The sequence below is a fragment of the Bombus vancouverensis genome, chromosome 4, assembly GCF_051014615.1.
Source record: "Bombus vancouverensis nearcticus chromosome 4, iyBomVanc1_principal, whole genome shotgun sequence".
Classification (NCBI taxonomy): domain Eukaryota; kingdom Metazoa; phylum Arthropoda; class Insecta; order Hymenoptera; family Apidae; genus Bombus; species Bombus vancouverensis.
In genome coordinates this window covers 8221376-8242963 of record NC_134914.1, presented here as the reverse complement: position 1 = coordinate 8242963, position 21588 = coordinate 8221376, and the positions used below count along the sequence as shown (strand labels likewise).

General features: G+C 40.2%; 2 protein-coding genes across 3 annotated transcripts in view; one reads left to right on the top strand and one right to left on the bottom strand.

The window, feature by feature from the left end:
- Atg17 (autophagy-related 17) overlaps nt 1-6417 on the top strand; it is a 55456-nt gene extending 49039 nt beyond the window's left edge. For both annotated transcript variants that reach the window (XM_033334034.2, XM_033334035.2), the window contains exon 9: nt 46-6417. In XM_033334034.2, the coding sequence (XP_033189925.2) occupies nt 46-153 (108 nt within the window). In that variant the 3' untranslated portion in view covers nt 154-6417. The remainder of the gene's footprint in view (nt 1-45) is intronic.
- A 210-nt stretch (nt 6418-6627) lies between these two features.
- On the bottom strand, nt 6628-19116 carry LOC117156915 (uncharacterized). The gene is made up of 6 exons (XM_033334428.2): nt 18769-19116; nt 12059-12161; nt 11326-11556; nt 9955-10224; nt 8868-8958; nt 6628-8201 (listed from the first exon to the last, which is right to left on the bottom strand). Exons 1-6 carry the CDS (start codon nt 18777-18779, stop codon nt 6862-6864), a joined length of 2046 nt encoding a protein of 681 aa, XP_033190319.2. The 5' UTR covers nt 18780-19116; the 3' UTR covers nt 6628-6861.
- Between the last annotated feature and the right edge of the window lie 2472 nt (nt 19117-21588).

Genomic DNA, 21588 nt, shown 5'->3' with positions numbered 1-21588 from the left:
ATAATTGATGATGTGTACCCAGGATTAATGTTGTCAATGTTTCAGATCGATAACCGGTATCGCGTTCCACGTGGCACCAAGTTCTATCGAGTAAGAGCTGTGAAGCCTGTGGGTGATAGTGCAGCTATGTTAGCGAGCGTTCAAGAAGAGTAATCGAGCGACGAGTTGAGAGGAATCCATCGATTCTTCACCAATTTGATAAGCCCTGTGACCGCGGATCCGTGTCGCGGGGATGAACACTTGTGGCCTTGCACGTGCAGTTCATCCGACACGCGGATCCTTAGTATACACGTTCGCAACCATCCGGAAATCCTCGGATCAAGGCCAAAACCTGCCAGAACTTTACGACACTCATCCTTGAAAGTTCACTAGCTGGGAGAAAGGTTTGGATGATCGAAAGAGGGGTATGGATACTTAGAATTGGGTATCACTTACAAATAGGGATCAGAGACAAAAGGATGCGCTGGCGTTTCATTGTGATACAAATAATTTTTAAACGAGTGAAACAAATTGCCGAATGCTGTGGTTAGCTGTGAAACGTAATGATTGTATTCCTCTCTCGTTTCTTTTTTTCACATGAGACCTGGCGTGAGAATGAAGTGAGAGGGAGTGTATGTATGTGTGAGAGAGAGAACGTAAGAGAAAATCACGAGTAAACGCAGATATATAATTATTATTACGAATAACTAAACGCTATGAAACGATCTTTTACTTGTAATTCGATAAGTGTAACTGTTAAAAGTTACATGTGCGCAAGTGCAAAAGAGAGAATTTCTTGTATTGTTTTCTTCTTAATTTTGGATGTAGAAGCGAAATTTCTTCGTTCTGCGATTCAAACAATTTAAACTATTATTACTATCACTACTACTATTACTATTACTGCTACTTACTACTATTACTATTACTACTACTATTACTACTACTACTACTACTGCTACTACTACTATTCTTATCTTTGCACTGAGTGACAGCAAAATGACGAGGCGGTGAACAAAAAAAGTCGTAGTAGAATAAGTTTTGCAAAGAAACAAGCGAAAACAAAGAAAAAAAAATATAATTAAGATAGAGGCAAGAGAAGGGGGTATAACGAAAAATTACGAATGCTTTGTATATGCAAACTACTATATATTATATATATGATATATAATATATAATATACATAAACGCGTGTACACAGTTTATCGTGTATCGAAGCGTGCAATATTCGTGTATGAGAAGTATAACGCACTCACATAAAATACACACATACACATACACACACACGCGCGCGCGTAGGTCCTAAGCTGAAGTCTAAGATTTTGTAAAGTGAAATAACCGTGTGTCGTTCAATTATCGAGACACGTCTTTAACATATTAGAAAGTCTGTTTAATTTAGAACAAAGTATATTATAGAGAGAGGCGGAGCAGACGCTGTAGGCGAGGCTCTCTCCTCTCGTCGACCACAGCGTTTCTTTCTGAAATGAATTTCGTTTTAGGTGCCTCGTGGTCGATTTATCTTTCTTCGAATCACCAGTTGAAATGTTCCCACCAGCGGCAGAAAATTCGCTGTGTGAAGCATAGGAGTGGAAACCACATGATACTCACAGATATATATGTATCTTTACTTTGAAGGTAACGACGGAAGTTTACCGATGAAAGAAGATTAGATTTTTTCTAGCTCCGTGGATAAAACCGGTGCGAGGCAAAACTCTTCGTAGGATGAATTTTATAGATTATATAAATATATATATCTAAACGCACATATATATACATATATATATATATGTATATATGTGTGCATATATATGCATACGTGAATCGCATAAACACGTACATACACGTTACATATATACATACACGAAACATATATAGTATATATATATTTTTTTCTATTGTTCAATGTGCAAAAGTTCGAGGTTCAATCGAATTACGATCGAGAGAAAAAGGGCGTACTACGAGAGAAACCGACATTTAGCTTCCTTATGATAAATTGCTCGTAGGATCCTTTAATTATCTATTGTGTATCGTTTATCTAACTTCTACTATTATTATCATTATTGATTATTATTATTAATATTAATACTATCGTTTTTTCCTCCGCGACAATTTCTAGACACTCATAGTATCGTACAATAGCTGTGATCGTTAAGCTCGACGTTTACACTTCTACCTATAGTTGATAATGATATCTTAAAATCCCTCGGGGCGGACGGTAACTATAAGTTCGAACGACGTCGTCCACTTCCAAAAAACAAAAAGAGACGGTCCATGTAAGTACACTTTTTTACGCCTCTCTTTTGTTTCTCCGTATCTATTTTTATTTTCATTTCTCTCTTCCTCTCTTTTTCTGTATATTTTTCCTCTGCCGAAATCACGAACTGAGAAACCGTATACGTAGGCACACATGCACACAGCGTACCTGATTCGTCAGGCGGAATTCAGCGACGTGCTTGTTCGCTCGTCGGCCTTAATTTTTTCGTGTTCGAGCGAAGCCACCGGCGTACGAGGTGGCCCGCCGACACACACGATGCTGATAAGTAAGATAAACGAAGACGAGGTAGAACAAAAATTCGTTCGTTAAGTTGTGTAGCTCGAGCTTGTCGAGAGAACCACGCACCCCGCTTCTGACGTGTAGCTGATGTAGCTCGTTTCGAACGATTCCTCTTTCTTCTCGTCGATCAAAAATCAAGGAAAACGCAAAACAAAAAAGAAAAGAGAAGAATAAAAGAAATACGGAAAGAGGAATTCGCATACACATGCGCGCGCGCACGCATGCACAGATTTAGCACGAATTCAACACGGAACCTGGCCTCGCCGGTTCTTTCCATTCCCTTTGTTATTCGTAGGTACACTTTCTCTGCGGAAACCGCGCGATCGTCCTGCTTCCATGGCGATCGACATTCCATTGTCGTATCAATTCGCGAGCAGACACATCGTGCACGAGAAAATTTGAATTTCTGACGCGATCTCGGGTTTCTAGTTCTCATAACTAGCACTCTGTGCCTAGAAACGATATTAAGTCTCCATGTCGTTCTTATATTCTGGGACATGTGTTCCTAATTTGTTACCAAGATTTCTTCGAATCTTCGAATCAAAATGTAGATCACTAGATGTATAGATTAAACGGACGTTCTGTGTAAATGCTTAGGTCGTAGTAGAGAAACGCTTCGATAGAATAATTCAATAATTTTATCTAATTAGATCCAATAATTTTAGCGAACGGTAGATTATTGGAGTTGATACGTTGTGAAGTGAACGATATTCGAGACTTGTAAAAATATTCGTAAAAACCATGAAATTCTTTTTCCTCGTGCAGCACGAAAGTTTACATGTCCACGGTTTCTATTCGTCCAGTTCTCTTCTCGATCGAAGAGCCTCGAAGAGAAGTCAAAGAGCACACGTAGAGCACGCTCTCCGCACAGTCCCTGTTTCCGTTACACCTCCGCGAAGGTAAACTCACGGTAAGACGACGAGAAAGCACTGTCTCGTAAAGAGCACACATAATCGATCGACTTTAAACGTAACGTTTGCTTGCACGTTGCACTTTGAAAGCTCGAGCAGTGTTAGACGAGCATTTAGCTGTAACGTTGTGGGACGGTCACGCGACGCGCCAGCTTATGCTCCACGACATGATGCTTTGAGTTAGTTTTTATCGTAGAATAACGCGACGATTGTATTCACGATTTGCTTCTACATTTTGGATTATTAAGCGACTCGACTTACAGTGGAAGAGGATTAAGAATTTAGAGATTGACTCGTATTTATGAAGCGCTTATACAGATCTCGAAGATTAATTTTAAGATGTCGATGTTTGGTTTATTGACCAAAAAAGATGTGAAACGAAGAATGCTCCGATTTATATACTTAAGGAAGTAACAAAGAATTGCATTTTTTATAAAATTCTTAATTAATTAAGGCGTCTCTGACGATTATAGAAAACTTTGCAATCGTTCAGCTTCTATTTTTAATTTTCTTATCGATTCGACGATCGCGAAGTTTTCTTCTATATCACTGAGAGACAAAAGAATAGAATTTTGTCTCGAGTCGTTTAGTACATACATCTTAAAGCACGCTAAAAGATTATGAAGCAATCGTGATAGGAGACTCTTTGCGGGATTACATTATCAAACAACGTAAATCCCTTTCTGCTCGGATGAACCTTTACCCTGATTTACTTTGGAATTGCGGCAAGCGGTGTTTCTTTTCCTTCCTTGCTTTGGAAACGCTCGAATCTACGTGGTGATCGGGCAACTTGTGCGTTGAGAGTTGGTCTGCGCGATTAGATGCGAATAAAAATCAAAACCGAACATTCTAAATACGAATGACACGGTTAGTTTTCGTTTTCGTTTTCATTGAACGACAAGGAACAATTTCAGATGCTTCTCAACGATTCGAAAACGTAATTACCTCGTAAACGACAGCTTTTAGTAGTTAAAGAGATCACTAACTGTTGTTTCGACGCGTGGTTTTCAAAGATCTCGTCAACTCAAGAAAACTAATCACGATCGAAACTTCGTGTATAAATCGGGTTTTCCAATATGCTCGTTCAACCAGGGTGACGTACACTTACACGAATACCAAATCGACGTGCCTGCAACGTTCTACTTGTGTTGTTCGTCAAATGGTTTTTCTACGATAGCGGAAAAATCGAAAAATTACGAATGTATATTATACGAACGAACACAGTAGAGAACAGAGCAAAAATTTTCACGTTTTTCGTGTTTGAGAGAGCCTTTGCTTTCTTTTTTTATTGTCCATTTTGACGAGATCGGTGGAGAAAACCTGAGGAACTGGATCTGGTCTCTCGCGAGCGGACGCACGAGGATCCAGACGCGAGAAGAGATGAAACGAACGCGTGAAAGTATTTTCTAAAGAACCCCGTGCGTGCAAAACCGCGTTCCACGATGGGTGCGAAGAACTTGTTGGAGCCACATCTCAGAAGAATTTTGTAATGATGCGAGATTTAAAATTAAATCGATGAGAAAGAGGTCGAACTGGGATGGAGAGAGGGTAGATTGAAAGCAGAAAAAAATGTCGACAGATATTTGGAGAGGAGAGAGAAAGGATTACTCATGAAGGATAGAGTCGCGTTTTTATTTTTCTAGCGATTCTCTGACGTGCGAAACGAACGTTGTTTGACGACAACCTCCCCCCCCCTCTCCCTTTTTTTACCTAGACGCCTAAAAAAGAAGAATGAGTGAGCGTGTCTGTGTGAGCGAGAGAAAAAAGTAAAAAAAGAACGACAAAAAAAGAATTAATAAGAAAAATTATGTAAACGTAGTATCGATAGAGTTTGTTTTACGTGTGATGTGTATAGGAAAAAATGTAATTCGATATTATAGAATATTCTTTTTTTTACTGACCAAAATTTATACGCTTAGAAACGTTTTTACACTCTGTGTGAGAGATAATCGTAATTCACGTACAAAAAGGAATGATTACGAGAAAAAAAGATGAAAAAAATACGAAAAAAGAGAAAGGACAAAAAAATAAAAACTAAAATTATGAAACACGTAGAGACGACGGAGAAAGACGAGCTTTAGACTATGTCGTGTGACGTGATTTGTTGTAGGTTTTGCTTCTTCCGACGGCATCGTCCTTTCTTCTGTCTTTTTTTCTTTTCTTTTTTTTTAGAATATACAAAGAAATGTTTCATTTGCGCGAGAACGATACGTAAACCATTATTCGACGCTCTTTGTAAAAGTAAATTACATCTTGACAATTCAATATACTTTCTTGCGAGATTTAGCGATTTTTCCGGGAGATAATAGCACATCATCCGTAGCGTTTAATCACTTAGATCTGAGTTGTGGCATAATTCGCGCGATCACCGAACCACTATATCAGATGAACCAATCAACGAGATCCGCGAGCGTGAATTTCGCGATCGAACGATCAAACGAGCCTTCTTGTTTGTTATCTGCGTTTTCTTCTCAAATCTTCGTCAATGCTGAGCCACGGTAGTACGCTTTACAAACATGAACGTAAGCGTTCCGTTTAGATTAATCGCTGCAACACTCTTTTCTTCGATAGTTAAGTTCGGCGAGAGTGAAACGAACAAGAAATGGGAGATAGACGAAAGATAGAATAGGCGATCGATTTCGTTGATCGTTCGACGATGCACGTGACCGGATTCGCACCCGTTTCGTTTCTCGTCTCCCTTGTGCTCGCCGCTTGTGGAAAAGCAACGCGAAATAGGAAATAAACAGATTAGAAGATTCGAACATCGAGCAGATGGTATCAGCATTTGTTTCAAAAGGGATGAAAAAAAAAGTGGATAGCAAAAAGAAAAACGAATATCGCGCATGTAATCGAGAAAGTGTAACGCAAAATAGGTATATGATAATATTACATAATATACATACAATTGTGATCGTGAGAGTAACTGTTACGAATAAAATAAATTACGAATAAATCACGTGATTTTTTTCCAAGCTACTTCGACTCGAGTGCTTTGAACCCTACAACCTTTCAAAATCATTTAAAACGACAGTAGAGTTAGTAATTATACATGGTGTCCCAACAAACACGGAAGAATCGGGAATGGGACAACTTTACGTGGAAAGATGAATCGAAAAGGGGACGGCAAGGTGTGTCGTTTTCTAAACCAAGAGTCTCCTGTTAACAAAAATTTCTTTATTTCCTTCAGTTAAATAACAATTCGAAATTCTAGTTCAACGTAAGAAGATCTTTGTCTCGTTAGAGTTACAATGTTTGTGTCGAGTCTGATCTCTCAGAATCGCAAAATCAACTTTATAATACGACAGGATGAAGAACTCGACGAGGGATGGAAAACAAAACTGCACGACACTCGCGTGTTCAAGCTGTAACTATCATATACTTCGTATTTATAATACAAATGAAGATGGTGGTCGGGAGGATCTAATGATGGGGAACGTAGCTCTGTGAGTTCTGGGGGCAGCCAGGTAGTAAGTTCGACGTGTCTTCTTCCGTGGAGCACAGCATTCCTACGAGCGTGTAATCGACGAATGGAGGTAAATCCAATTCACTAACATCACCATAGTTATTTATACTCGATTGTGTAACTGTGGGATTCATGGTCATTTGAGGTAGCCGCGTGTCAAGTACCTCGCAAGTGTAATGGCAACGATCATTACTGGGATAAAAGAAAGGTTCTGGACTGTTTTGCGTTGGCATAGCTGCCTCCATACCATTTGAATCCGGAAATAATCTTTCAGTCGAATCTGGATTCGTCTCACGACCGTAATTGTTCTGCAGTCTTTCATCGAGGACCATTCGATTCGCGTTTTGATTTGGTCGACTGGTTAATTGATTCTTCGCATCTGATTGCTCGAACATATGATTATAACCATCGTAAGAGTAATGTTTATTCTCCATGGGGCTGCGACTAGGACGAACAGGATCAACCATTCCATTTTCCTTTTTTGGGTAAATGTTATAATTCCCCCTGTCCATTAGTCCTGGTTGACAATTTTCTTTGGGAAAACAGTTCAGGTTTCTTCTAGAGGGTAACAAATCCTCTTCTTTCTGAGGATCGAATCCAGGAAAGGTGAGACGGTCATCCTGGTGGTTTTGAGTCCAATAATTGCTCTCTTGATCGTTCTTCACCGTTCCATCCACGAAATTCTTGTGATTATGCTGTCGTTGGTAATCTTGAAAGTTTAATGGATTGCTCAGGTGATGATTCTGACTCATTTCCTTATTGGAGATGAAATGGTTTACGGGTCTCTTGACGCAGAAACCATTGGAGTCTTTATCTGTCTCAAAACCAGGAAATTGAAGTCTGTCGTCTTGAGGCATGCTCAAATGACTACTACTGGAATCTTCGCTGAGAAACTGATTCCAATAAGCTTGATCCTGATGCTGTTTCACCTCGTATTTAATGGTACCACTTCCAAGATCTAGTAAAGTGGGTGGTGATCTGGCTACTTCTTGAGAATTCATGTTGAATTCTGGTCTTAGGGGCTGATCCAGCTGGAAGATCTCTTCTGGTTGGAGCAGTTCTCCGGTAAACGGAGGAAAGTCGGGGTAGGTGGCTTCTTGGGGTATCTGATTGGAAAGATTGTACCCGAGAGCGTTCTCTTGGGCTGGCACGGTGTCTTGGAGCCAGTAGGGGGTGTCGTTCGAGGCTGTTTGTTGAGGATACATAGTTGTCTGATGATGATGAGAATGTTGATAAGCCGATGCGTTGGTCTGTAGACCACACATACATTCAAATGGAGGACAGGAACAGGAATATCCTGAAAGAGAAGAGAATATTATCGTTTCGCAGGAATAAAAATGTAGATATTAAAAATAAAAAAAGGGTTTATAGGTCTATGGTAAATGTACGCTGCGACTTATAACTATAAAATTATCCAAAACTTTTTAATTCTTATTTGTTAAGTAGTGATATTTGAAATCGTATCGAGAAACAATGTTTTTCTAGAAAGAGATACATTGTATTCACTGAGAAAAAGCAGAATAGTGGAAAAATAATTAATTCTGATTTCATAAATATATAATTAGCATATTTAGAGAATGCTCGTGTTATGGATCTTTCTCTCCTCGAACAATAATATTGATATTATAATTGTATCTGCTTATAAATGAAAAGTATCCGAAATGTTTCTCTTGTTATAAAAATAACAAACGTATCCTGATGTTTAAAGAATAGTCTCCGAGTTTGCAATTTAAATTTACGAGCGCAATATTATGGGACGTGGCGTCGCCTAGCGGGAAAAGAAGCTACTATTGGCGCGAAAGCGATTGCGGCAAACGTTCCACGCTGCTTCACGAAATTGGTTTCGAAGGTGAATTTTTTGATCGGATCTCCTCGAAACAGTTACGCAAATCCATTAACGAAGTGTCTAACGTAACGCGGAACGAGTGTAATAACAGTATTTTGAAATAATACGGTTGTTAACCTTTATCCGGTATCAGTGGTGGTGGTTGTGTTGTTCTTGGCGGCTCGATCGCTTCCGAGTTTGGTCTTTTCGTACCCCGCAGTGACATTAACTGAAAAAACACAAGAATTTATACGTTACTCGCATCAAAGAAGTCGAAAGAAGGAGAGGATCAGCCTATCTTTACATTATTCTAATCTGTTATTTGTCCCAGCTACCTGTCTCGGTAAGTCTGTTATATATAACTAACCATTCATTCGTTTGAGCGTTCGAATATTCCGAACGTATTTTTATCGATATATATTGGTATCTATATTCCGGTATTGGTATCTATGTTCCGAGTAGAGTTTATTATGGTCACGATATTTGAGAGAAGTACTTCTTATTTATGTGAAAATATGAAATTCAGTGACGAATCGCAGAAAACATCGATTTTAATGTATTGCATTAGTGCAATGATATATATATGTATGTATATGTGTATACTAACGTACAGATTGTCGTTCGTTGATAAAAATGGCGTCGATTTGAATACGATAGAGATCGGAATAGTGTGAAATATTAACTCTTTCCGGTCAAAGCCTGGGTATTACCCGGTATTGTAATTGAAAGACCAACGGTCCCGGAAATTAGAGAAATTACGATTGGGAAAAGTTAAGACGTGAATTAGAGATACTCTTAAGAAACATTATACCGCTTTTATATATTTCCTACATATCCGTTAGAAACATCAAGAAGTCTTCTAAGTTTCGATTACTAGAAATTCTCACAGAATATTTTCTATTATTATGTCGTACATTGCACAACGTGAATTGTTCCGATAAAATTTGCGCAATGGTCGATGTGCATTCGAAAGAAAGGTTTTCTCTGACCCGAATCAAATTTACAATTCAAGTTTTTTGGAATGACAAGTATCGTTTCCATGAATTGGAGCATTATACTTCTTCAAGCATATAATGATTCTACTATTTATTTATACCACTTAATATTTCATTTAAGTGTCACGATTAGGCTCGGTATTTGAAATATCGAGGAATTTTGATACATAAAATATATTCATAATAAAATGGTATTTGCGAATTGGTAAATAAATTATTCGTAAATATACTTTAGACCCTAAAGCAGCCTCGTTCGCCAGAAGAACCGCCAAACCGCGCACCCTTCTGCCAGCACCCACGCTTCGCCTCGCTTCGGACGTAGATTTCGCTTCCGGTCGCGGATGATCGTGTTGTCCTTTGGCTTGAAAAAATATCGCGTGCTCGGTATGCCGCCAGAAATGCGTCACTGGATAACCGCAATGGCCACGGCACGAAAGTATCTCCAACCGACCCGTGCATTGTCTGTTCGGGCATGGCTTTCCTTGTTGCTTTTTTCTCGCCTAAAAATTTATTTTTATTTTCGCGTATTGTAAAGCATTCACCCTTTAATATCAAATGAATCTAAAATAGTTTAAAATTGGTCGATGATATTAAATATCTTGGTTACTTAAGGATTTTGTAATATGTAAATCTTCTCACTGATCTTCGCTATTTTAGTCATTTATTCTCAAATATTGTATGTGTCGGAGGCAAGTTGGCATTTTGGGGCGTTCGATGAGTCTTTACTTACTTTACCGTCGCGAATGTAGCCAATATTTATCAGTACGAATGTGGACACTGCAAGAGGCTATGAGTAATGGTAATAGGATGGTCGAGATGATGGTGACAACGAATTCAGGTTCGATAACGAATCCACGATCCACGGGAGGACAAGTATCAACGTACTACTCGATTCGGATCATTCGATCGGCAATTCATCCAACGACTCTAACACTCTAACTCTGACTCTCCTCATACAAAAGAGGCTGCCCTTATATACTCCTGTCCCCGCTTCTCGGGTTAATCTTTGTTTTTAAGGAGAGCCATATAATCATTTCATACCTCTGTCAGGTACATGTCCCTCCCGTGACCGTGGCTACGTCCGGTGACCTACTATGTCACTTCGAGCTCAAACTCATCGTCATAAAGTCAGATTGGAACATTAAGACTATTTCTTATTTTTATTACTTAAGGGCGGCTATGGTAAAAGTCTGGATTAGTGTATTAGGGGGTTTCCCAACATTCCGGACGGGAAACTCGCTGTCTTTCAATCTCCGACATATGAGTATAAACTAACCTAAGCTTGATGATATTAAGTACTTTGTTTCTTTAATGTAAATTATATTAAATCTGTTGACCGGGTGTTTTGGTCTTTTAAGGGTTTCGTAATACATCTTCTCAATGATTTTCACGATGTAATCGTTTATCCTAGAGTATCGAACGAGTATAAATTATTTTGAATTTGATACTGAATATTAAATATTTCTAAGTTATTCCTTAACGGTTTAGTAATTAGGCAGGTTAAGCGATTAATGAAAGAGGAAGAAATATATATCGTGAATCATTAGGAGAAGGATATTTCTCTTCCAAAGATTGCTTTCCAATAATTTCGGTTTCCTTACCTTGTCACAAATCGCCGGTCGAAGGTGAACCCTTCCGCCGCCAGGTAGTATGCATTCTTGCGAACAGATCAAAACACCAAGGCAGGATTTTTTCAAGATGCTCACGTTGTGATTGTTCGTATTTCTCATCGCCCATCCAGACGCGTGTCTTCTCGCTTCTTCACATTCAGGTCCATAGACCCTTCTTACGTGACCATCAGCCCATTCGCACCAGGGATCGTATTCTACTACCTGCAATTAATTCGAAACATATCGAAATATTATTTCAACAGGCTAAAGATATTAGGTTGTCCAAAAAATTTCTTTCGTTTCATAAGGTGATAATAGAACAACAATTTCTGTTTTATATTATTTTGTTGAATTAGGTATGATCCATTTCGTTATATTTCTATTATTACGTTCGTGCATAATTCAATGAACTAATATAAAACAAAAAACATTTATAATTTATATTTATAGTTTTAATTATTCATTTGTTTTGCATCGATTCTCTGGAAGACTGAATCCTACTGTATGCCATATCGTATTGTATACCAGATATATCATCTAACGTTTAGTTTTTACGAAATTGGGGAAATTGAGAGATATGATCATCGAAATTCCCAAGCCTTTGGACATTCCCGAGACACTGCACGGGAATTACCCGAATGAATAATGTATTGCGCGCGGTAAAACTTTTAAATATCCTTAACAGAATAATGAGTTTTGATGATTAAAGATACAAAATAGTTACCTTTGGTACATTCGAGTCGTTGATGTCCCACTCCTGATGAGGATGTTGCTGTTGCTGGTTGCCGGCAACAGTCGCTGACATCGTCGGCGACCCAACGCGACTCCTACACAACAAATGCAATTCCATATTGCATAGATTAGTATAGATTATCGTAGTTATGATACTGGCATAGTACTATTGAAAGAATCGATGTCTCGAGCACGAGAAAATGATCTCCCTTCGTAGAAACGAGGTCGACCTTGAGGTCCTTTGGAACCCGAATTTCGTTGCATCGAACTCGAGTTCCAATTTAGGATTACGCAATCGCCGGCGTAGCAAGAGACCGGCAGCTTCGAGATAAAATCCCGATTTATGGCACGTAGCTGGCCGTAGCTCGCGCCATACTTATGGGAGCCCGTGGGTGGCCTGACAAGGAGCACGTTCACTGGCTTTCCGGAATCCTTATATTCGTCGCGAGCGATTCTCGATCGCGAAGAAAAAGATCGATCCTCGTCGCATTGCGCATACGTACGAATTCTTCGTTCCTTTAACTAGCCATTTTCTTCAACCCTCTCATCTTTATGATCAGTGAATCTCGGTTAAACAGACGTTCACGATCGTGTCCACCTTTTTTACATACTTTGTTCATATTTTTGAAAATTGTATAAATTGTGATAAATCGCTGAGGGCTAAGATGTTCAGCCATTAGTTGCGTCGAATAATCACGATTGATCGTGAATGGAATTGAGAAGTGAATTACGTCGAATAGGAGACAGGTTGAGGATCTTTTGTAAATCGATAGTGTTTCACATTTTTTATACTTTTCCCAGTGAATAATGATTGTTTCTCTAGATTCGCGATATGACGTACTGTTACGAAATTAAAGAGCTATCGGAACGTTCTCCGTAATCGTTAGCGTAGAAACCTAACTAGCGAAGAAAGCGATCAACGTTTCTGCATAAATTCTCGCATAAGTATTAGCTGGTGTCACGTCACGCAACAACAGCTTCTGCCTTTCTCTCGTTGACATTAAAGTGCACGGTTATGATCTGCGTCGACATTAAGCTGCACGAAAACGATCTGCAAGCCGTCACTTGTCACGATAGGTCACGCGATAAGCTTATGTTCCTCGTGTTCTCTTTTCTGGCTTCAAGTTAGTTATATAAAGTATCAATTCTTTACGAAGGATACTTCAAGCGTTTCTCTACGCTCGAGCGATTTCTAACATTCCCAGAGTGTCTCGAAACTTGTATTACATGTAATATTCAAAATATTTATAAAATCAGAAATCACGTAATTTGAGCAGATTTGCTTTTCTACGATTGAACGATGCCAACTAAACACTTTACACGTGTTTTGGATGATTTTTATTCAATTTACAAGGGAATTCAGGAATTTCTTTTCAGCATTCGTTCGTGTCCCTTCGTCTTCGTACTTGTGCCTTTTCAAAGACGAAGAATGTCGCAGGTAACGCTTATTGGACCCGATCGGTTTATCGCGCGGTATATCCGCACAGGTTGGTTCGGGGATGCACGAGCGTAAATTATCGTGCGTTTCAAGGGAAAGCAGAAGGTTTCGGTTTGACGCGAAATAGGCGTTGCTCGTACAACAATGTTATAAATATCGGCGGTCAGGTGTCATTGACCATGAAGACAACCATAGAAGACGCTTTGCTCGCCTACGTTCTACCAGGATAACCTGCTATCTAAAGTTACAAACGGAACTGTGAACAAGCCGGTGCGCCTCGCTTTATTGAGATGTGACTTCAACGTGTCTCTCACATTGATTAAGCGCCAGTTCAGCAAAAGTTAAGAAAATTCATTAAATTTACAAGCTTGTGAAAGCTTATAAGTCGATGGAGGCAATACGTATACGAAATTTTCACGCTCGATTTCAGCTCTTTGGTTGAAGAATACTGGAAAATATCCAACGAACAATCTTTATCCTTTCATAGAAATTATATGTTGCAACCAAATGATGTACTTCCTGCTACAATAAATGTGGAAAATCTAAATCGTTCACATGGACATTATATGCATACTACATATATGTCGCGGTTTGTAGTTGTAAATCTTATAGTTATCAATTGGAATCTGGAAAGCTCGTTGAATTATAGAGTTCTCGAAGATATATGGAGTAATGAAAATCTATATTCCTCGACTCTCGATCTCGTATGATCGAGTTCAAGGGGCCACTTGAGAAGGTCCTCGCACGCCTCCTACGATATTTGTACAGCGTACAGGTTACGCGTTAGCTGCGTGCACTCAGTTTCCGTGGGTTTTATCGAGTCGAGTTCGTACGCGGACGTTTACGATCTCCGAACACCTACTCTCGACGAAGTTTGCTCGCGCCTCACGTGGGTCCACGCTTCAAAGCATCGTGAAAGCTCTACGATGGATCTCGATCAAATTTCAATTTTAGACTGCAGCAAACTCGCCGTTAGGATGCACATTTTCTCTGATCGATTTTAGTAATCATTCTGCTGTAAAATCATCTTGTCGGCAATTTCTTAGTATTTTCAATCCTTGACCTTACCATTAGAAAGCTGTAGAAAAATAAAAACTGAGATTTAAAAAGGCAGCACGAAAGCGATTCTCTAATTGTTCGGGCATTATGTTACCTATAACGTAATTTGTATGTGTTTTGCATATTATATACATTCTGGATATTTTTACACGTTTAAATTCCTCAATAATTCATAAAGATCCGCTGTATAGTGGCTGTACTAGAATCTTGACACGATACTTCTACAATCATGTACTTGCTTTACGTTCAATTTCTGCAATGTACCGACTCGCACGTCCGCACTATTGGCGTAAAAGAACCAATATCGTCTTCCATCTCTCGAATCGAAGATCCACCACAGATATAATAATTCCACTCCATCGCTAGCAACAAAGTCTCTCTATCCTCGATATGTTCGCCAAATAATGCTGCTTTGTCCCGACAAAAACCACCCCGCAGTGGTCACGGAGGCACCAGGACAGACCACAACATCGAAGCGTAAAACCGCGACCGATCGCGAGATTCTCCTCGCCAAAACAAGAAAGATCGAAGGCAACAACGGAAAATCTGTACGGCAGTGGAGAGTTTAATTCGCGGAGCAAACGGCTACCTCGTTGCACCGTCGGATTCGAACGGGCGCGAATTCGAGGCGATAATTTCACGCGAGCATTTCGCCTGACCGGCCGATCCGTTATCCAAGCTTGGGCAAAGAGAAGTCGAGGAAGGCAGGCCCGGCACGCAAAGCGTTCGCCAGTACGTTACGTGGACGCGCCTCGTGTCCTGTGAGAAAAGCGAGAAGGGACACGAGACAAGAGGCAGAGGAGAAGGAGAACGCTCGAGGGAGAAACGAAGAGTGAGCCGGCCTAGGTGAATGATTGCCCGGATCGGTGATAAAGTCATCGCCTTTAGCACCGGCGTAAGATGATACATCGGCGGACGATGCTGCGAGGAGATTGTCCCGCGGTTCGAAGAGGCCTCGAGCTGGTGTCAGCGACACATACACTCGCGGCCGCCGCGGGTCCTTCTCTCCTCACCCTTTCTTTCTTTCTTCCACAGAAGACGAGAAAATAAAAGAAAAAAAAAGAAAGAAGAGAAAGAGAAGAGACTATATCCTCGTTCCGGTCGGTATGGGCGCCTTCAGAATTTCAGATATTAAGACTGATACCGCGAGTCCACTAAAATATCACGCGAGTCTCACCGCGACGAAAGCCGAGATTTCTCTTCCCCTCGATGGACCGCGAGACTAGTCTCGCGCCTCGCTGGGGATCGTCCCCCGAGATTACGTCTAAACGAGTTAATTCTCTCGCGGCTTCTTCGCCGACTTCGATTCCGGCCTTGCCGCAAACCCGTGTAGCGAACTGTGAAGTTTCTTTCTTCATTGTGGTTTTAGGTTTACGAGACGCGTAGGGTAGTTTACGAGAAAAGTGGATAGATTATAGAGTGCGAATTTCTTTAAAAAGTTTACTGACGTTAGGTATGCACTTATTTGAAGATATCAAATGTGTATTAGATATGTTATAGATATATTCATTTAAATGAATCGTTGCGCTATGTGTATAGCTTATGAGGACTTTGAACTCTGATTGCTTGTAAGTTCGAAAATAGACGACACGATAGGCAACGACCTAAGAAGCTTCGATCTTTCCTTCAGTTCGCGCAGTTACATTTGCGAAGACATCGCGTAGGTAGAGCGTAGAATATTTACTCAGATTATTACATAGTAGAGAAGTACATACTACGCGCGTATTCCGTTACTAACGGGAAAAGTTTAACTCCTGCACCGCACGCTTGAAATTCGTATGCTCATAAATTTCCTTTCTTTACATCTTCTATGTCAGAATTTGCCTACGTTTCAGTTCGAGTAAATAGAGAATCAGCGAATGAAGTTAAAATGTAGATGAAATTGAGGATCTCAATAGAGAAGTGGCACAAGTGTATTTTTGCCAATAACGAGATAAATAATGGTACACCTCCAGTGTTCTCTTTGAAAAACACATTTGTAATTCCAATCTTTTAAGGATGATACCTATATATTGGAACTTTAATTTGTTTCGATAGAAACAATCTCTCAAGATGTTCTACTAACTGTATCTATCTGAAAAAATGTTTTCTTACGAAGCTCAAGCGGAGTATAAATTTTTCAAAATATGTAGCATCTCGTTTCTGATTACGCTATTACTTTTCTTCTGGACTTTTCATTTATCCTAATTGACTCATCGTAGCGCGGTTAAAGCGTGATACGAAGGCTTTATAAGGTTCTCAAAAGAATACCGAATTTGAAGCGGCGGCAAACTGATTGATAAATAAAGGGAGATTAATCACGCGTCGGATAATTGGCATGGAATAGTTTTTCAGGAGCACAATGCCAGTCCCCCACGCGTTCCTCTTTTGGAGTATCTAAACGCTCGAATTCCCTCGCGTCGTTTCGTCTCTACCTTTTCCTCCTTTTATTTCGTATCTTCTTCCTCTCGATTTACTCTGGAAGAGAGCACGGGGGAATCGGCAAAAAACCTGACTTACAAAAATCCAGCTGGACCGGTTTTGTTTGGTTCTATCGCGTTTCATTGAGGTTCATCGAGTTTTATCGAGCCACCTTCCTTTTCTTCGTCCCCCCCCCCCCTGGCCGCTATTTCATTCTTCCCGATTTCTCGCGCCCCGTCGTCGTGACAGACGCTTCGCGGTTGTCCGTGAAAGAAATAAAAGTGAAAAAAGAAAAAGAAAAATGGAGCAAAAAATAAATCACGATGATGCAGTTGTCACGAATCACTGAGCAATTTGTATCCGTCATTATGACAGCGTAGTTTGCCTTTCTATAATACTTCCGATATAATAAAATCGAAAGGTTCGACCTACGTGCGTGTAATTCTTGTTGAGTTAGTGACTCACGTTTCTCGCTCATACTGCGTTATGTTTACGCTCTTTGTTTTGAAAATGTTTGTTTTAAAAAGATCTTAAAGTTGAATTTTTAAAGCTACTTTCTAAGTTTTATCATCGAAATTAAGTCTCTTATCGAGGCTACCGAGAGGAAAATAGTCAAAAAGTGATTTAGATTTAAAATTCGAGTTAAGTGAAAAGGGGTCCCGAGAGAGAGTGTTATCCTCGACAGACGAGCATAATTAATACCTGGTAAACTGTCAGCTTCCATTCGGTTGCCACCGTATAAAAGGATGCTGGCTGAGCGTGGATGAGAGAAGAGAGTGGAGACAGGGAGTGGGTTCAAAGAGTTCTTCACCGCGGCGGACAGGGAGAGGACGTTCTTCAGATTCGAGATAAAGGCAGATCGTTTTACTCGCGGACATTCGTTTAATCTGTCTTCGAGGTGTTGGGCCGTGATCAATAGCGAGCCACAGCTGCATCTGTAATCGGGCTTTCACAAATAGAAGATACACGTTCGAAGATTCGATCATCCCTTTCAAAGATCGAATAATTTTATATTTGATCGCGTAATCGTCTTACTTAAATAATTTTGGATGAAGAATGTGCTTAGGTTAACGTATCTGTTGGATATTAAATGTAGTACAAAATATTGGAGCGTATCTTGCGTATTTTAAGCGATAGAAACATCGGAAAGATAAGTTTGTAAAATGGTGGAAAATTGAAAGTTGCAAATTTAAACTGTTATATTTATGAAACTGCAAAATAGCGCTCATTGTAATATTGGCAAATGGCAACCGTTATTAGGTTTGCACGATTTCAGGACTCGGTTTACGGCGTTACGAAGTGCGCATGTATGTGCGCCAGAGAACTCTAGAATACCCATCGGCCAATCGGAACTCGTGATAACGCCCACACACCAATGAGAAACCCGCAGAACGCCCACTGATTAGATACTAGGGAAATCTCGCTGCTCGTCCAGGAAGAGAAATCGATGCTGAAATGGTCGCCACCTGCTCAGAGCTTTTGAATTATCACTACAAGTTTAGCCTGACTTTCGTTAGTCCTTCCTAAATTTCAGCTAGGCGCTAGATTCTTTCAATTTGCAACAGGAAAAAATTTTAGAGACCTCCTATGCTTCAGGAACATCGAATATCAGACTGTTGTTGAGCGATGAAAATGATAGATCCTTCGCAATACAATATTGATAACACGGATCCTCTATCATCCCTATTTTTCTCTATCATTACTATCGAAAGCCTGGCGTCAAAAGCCAATAACTTGTCCCTTTATTTACCTAGTACTATCTACCCTTTACAGTAAAAGAATAAGAAAGCACTTGAAATACTTACAGTACCACCATAGTCGTAGCTGCTTCCTAGATGACGTCGCACCGGTGGCAGAACTTCTATATTCACAACAGTCCCCGATCTTCGTCTGTCTAGGACACTTCACTTTTCCTAACCAAGGTTTCTCATCAACCTATCACCCGAAACTAACTTCGTCCCTTCGTCATCGTCTAAATTCAGATAAATGCACAGAGAGCATCGGAACAGATTCACTGATACTCCAACAATTGCAATCTTAGCCGCAAATTTTTCCAACGGGAGAGATCATATATAAATAATAGTCGAATGATTATACACGAGTTTGGAGAAGGTGTAGGCGATTTTTTATTGGTACGCGTGAGATTGTACGTGTCGATGCGTGCGACACGGTGTCGCTACGTGAACTGAGGCGCCTCTACTCGGGTGCGTACTAGCTGGAGTCAGCACGTTGCCGCTGGTGGATGGTGTGCACGTCGTGGTTAGTCCTGGTCGGCATCAGGAAACGCCTAGAGGAGTGGCCATTCTCGACCAATCGGCTCTGTTGGCTTAACCGTGTGCCACAGGGTGCCTAATTGTAGACAGCAACCCCTCTCGACCTGCCGAAGGATCGATCACCGTGCAACCACCACTCTCTCGCCCGTAACACAGGCTTTATTGCTCGTGCTCCGGAATTGGGGCCCCCTCGATTTCGGGCTATTGATGTTTTACTCGATGGTTTCGACGCGACGCGGACTGTGAAGCTTTTCCGGTATCCGACTCCGATGGAACAAGCGGCCACAGATCGTTCGATACCGTTTTATTTGAGGTTGCCAGCGCGTTTGTCGTCAACCGCTTCATCGGGATTTTATCAGAACGAATTGCAGAGCGCAGCTTGAGACGAGGTCCCTTGCGATTTTCTGCTCCATTTAAGGGATTTTTCTCAGCTTTCGTCGCCTGACACGCGAATCGTAGAGGAAGCAAACTGATCAAATTTATTGGGGATAATTCTTTGATATTTTTTAGTATTAATATTAAGGAATTTTCAAAGAATGGAATTGATCGGTTCAACTTCCGTGTGGCTAGCGAAAGAGTGGAGAAGAAAAGTATTTGATAATGATATAATGATAGTGAAATAAATTTGAAAATACTTGATATTTTAATCTTCGATAGGGACAGTCTACAGATAGCCCATTTTTACATACTGTTATATACTGTTTTACATACTGTTCTGTCCTGTATTCTGTAGTCTATTCTGTCATTTATCCAAATATTATTGTTACAGTGTCATTTCGTTTATCCAGATATTTACTGCAACGAAATTTTAGTTGCTATTTCATTAAACAAATTCCCGTTGATTGAATCCACTTGTTTGAACGTAGAGTTCTGTTATGTCAACGAGAAATAATAGATAACGAGAAGCATTGGTGAACTTATCTATTACGTAAGTGTAACATATATATATTATATAAGTATGAATCCCTGAATATGTTCAGGTAAACGGAGTCCAATTGCAAACGAATGTAGACAATGTGTCTGTGAGTAAAATACGACAACTAGAATTATCAAGCTAGAGAAGATGAGACACTGGGCTTAGAATGTGATTGCACGGGATCATAGGTCGCAACGAGCTCGCAATCAGCTGGTTCCGCGACGCTTTAAGGGGGTGTCCCTCGTAGAATCCTCCTACTTCCTACCTTCTCCATCCCTTTGCCTCCAACCCCAGGTACCCGCATCCAAGACAACGGCCCGTTACGCTTCGATCGAACCTGAACCCACGACGCAAACATATCTGCCGAGGTGAGCGTGTCCTCGGAATTGAAGAGTTGCCGCGATTCCCCCTTAAGTACAGAAGGACGCTGTTGGATCGCTTAATAATCCCTTGCAATTAAGTATGCAACTCATTTGAAAAGAAAATTGTGGCTTTTTTATATTATTGGTTCTATATTTGTAACTTTTGGTAAACTGATGAAATTGTCAGTGGATCGTTAAAGGAATGAAGTAATTTCAATGTACGGACTTGTTGATATTTATGGCTCGGTATTAGAGTTTCTTTGTAAAATATAAAGAAGTATATGGCTCGTAATTCTTTTTGTATTATATTTTTAACTTGACATAGGATTCTTTTCGTAGAGGAAAATAATATGAACATATGATTCATAATCTTCGCAATTGCAGACATTATTGTAACTGGTTTCAGTACCGACTATTAGTCCGTTAATTCTGATAGTATCTACAAAAGTGTCCGTTCTTTAATTCAAAGAACATTCTTGTCACCTCTGCGTAACGACGCGTATCCGCAGCGTAACTGCACGTGCGATTCGGAGTCGTCGGCACGTGTGTACGCGATAACACCACTTCCTACCACGTGTTCACAGGTGTACCTAACACGGTCTTTAATTAGACATGGAGACGCTTCCATCTACGGTAACTTCCTCGGTCGAATCAATACGCTTCTGAGAAATAAAGTTCCAAAAGAAGGCAAAGAAACAGTCGGTCAAAGGGTAGAGACTTCGTTGTACCGGCTGATGGCTCTCTCACCCCTTCCCTTCTTCAGAAGAACTTTAAATACCGCCATAGAGAGGGGTCGATGGTGTCAAAGGGTCGAACAGAACAGATCGAACATAAAAACATACAACTGTAGATAGACTGCTGTGAAAGGAAAAACATGAAAAGTAACATCTCATAACCGATTACGTTTAACGCATTAGCTGACCTATACATTGTGTTGATTCTGTTACCTTACTTCTGATTCTAATTCCAAGTATGTAATGCTACTAACGCAGATATTATATTCCTGAACGTGTCTCGAAGAAATTCGATAAAACGTAGTATATATCGCGATTCACAAAACAACGATTTCCTCAG

Bases quoted from the DNA above. Each gene is read 5' to 3' on its own strand.
- LOC117156915 (XM_033334428.2), bottom strand. The intron at 10,225-11,325 runs GTAAGGAAACCG...ATAAATTTTTAG, and splicing joins GACCGGCGATTTGTGACAAG to GCGAGAAAAAAGCAACAAGG. The intron at 8,202-8,867 runs GTTAACAACCGT...CTTCTCTTTCAG, and splicing joins ACCACTGATACCGGATAAAG to GATATTCCTGTTCCTGTCCT.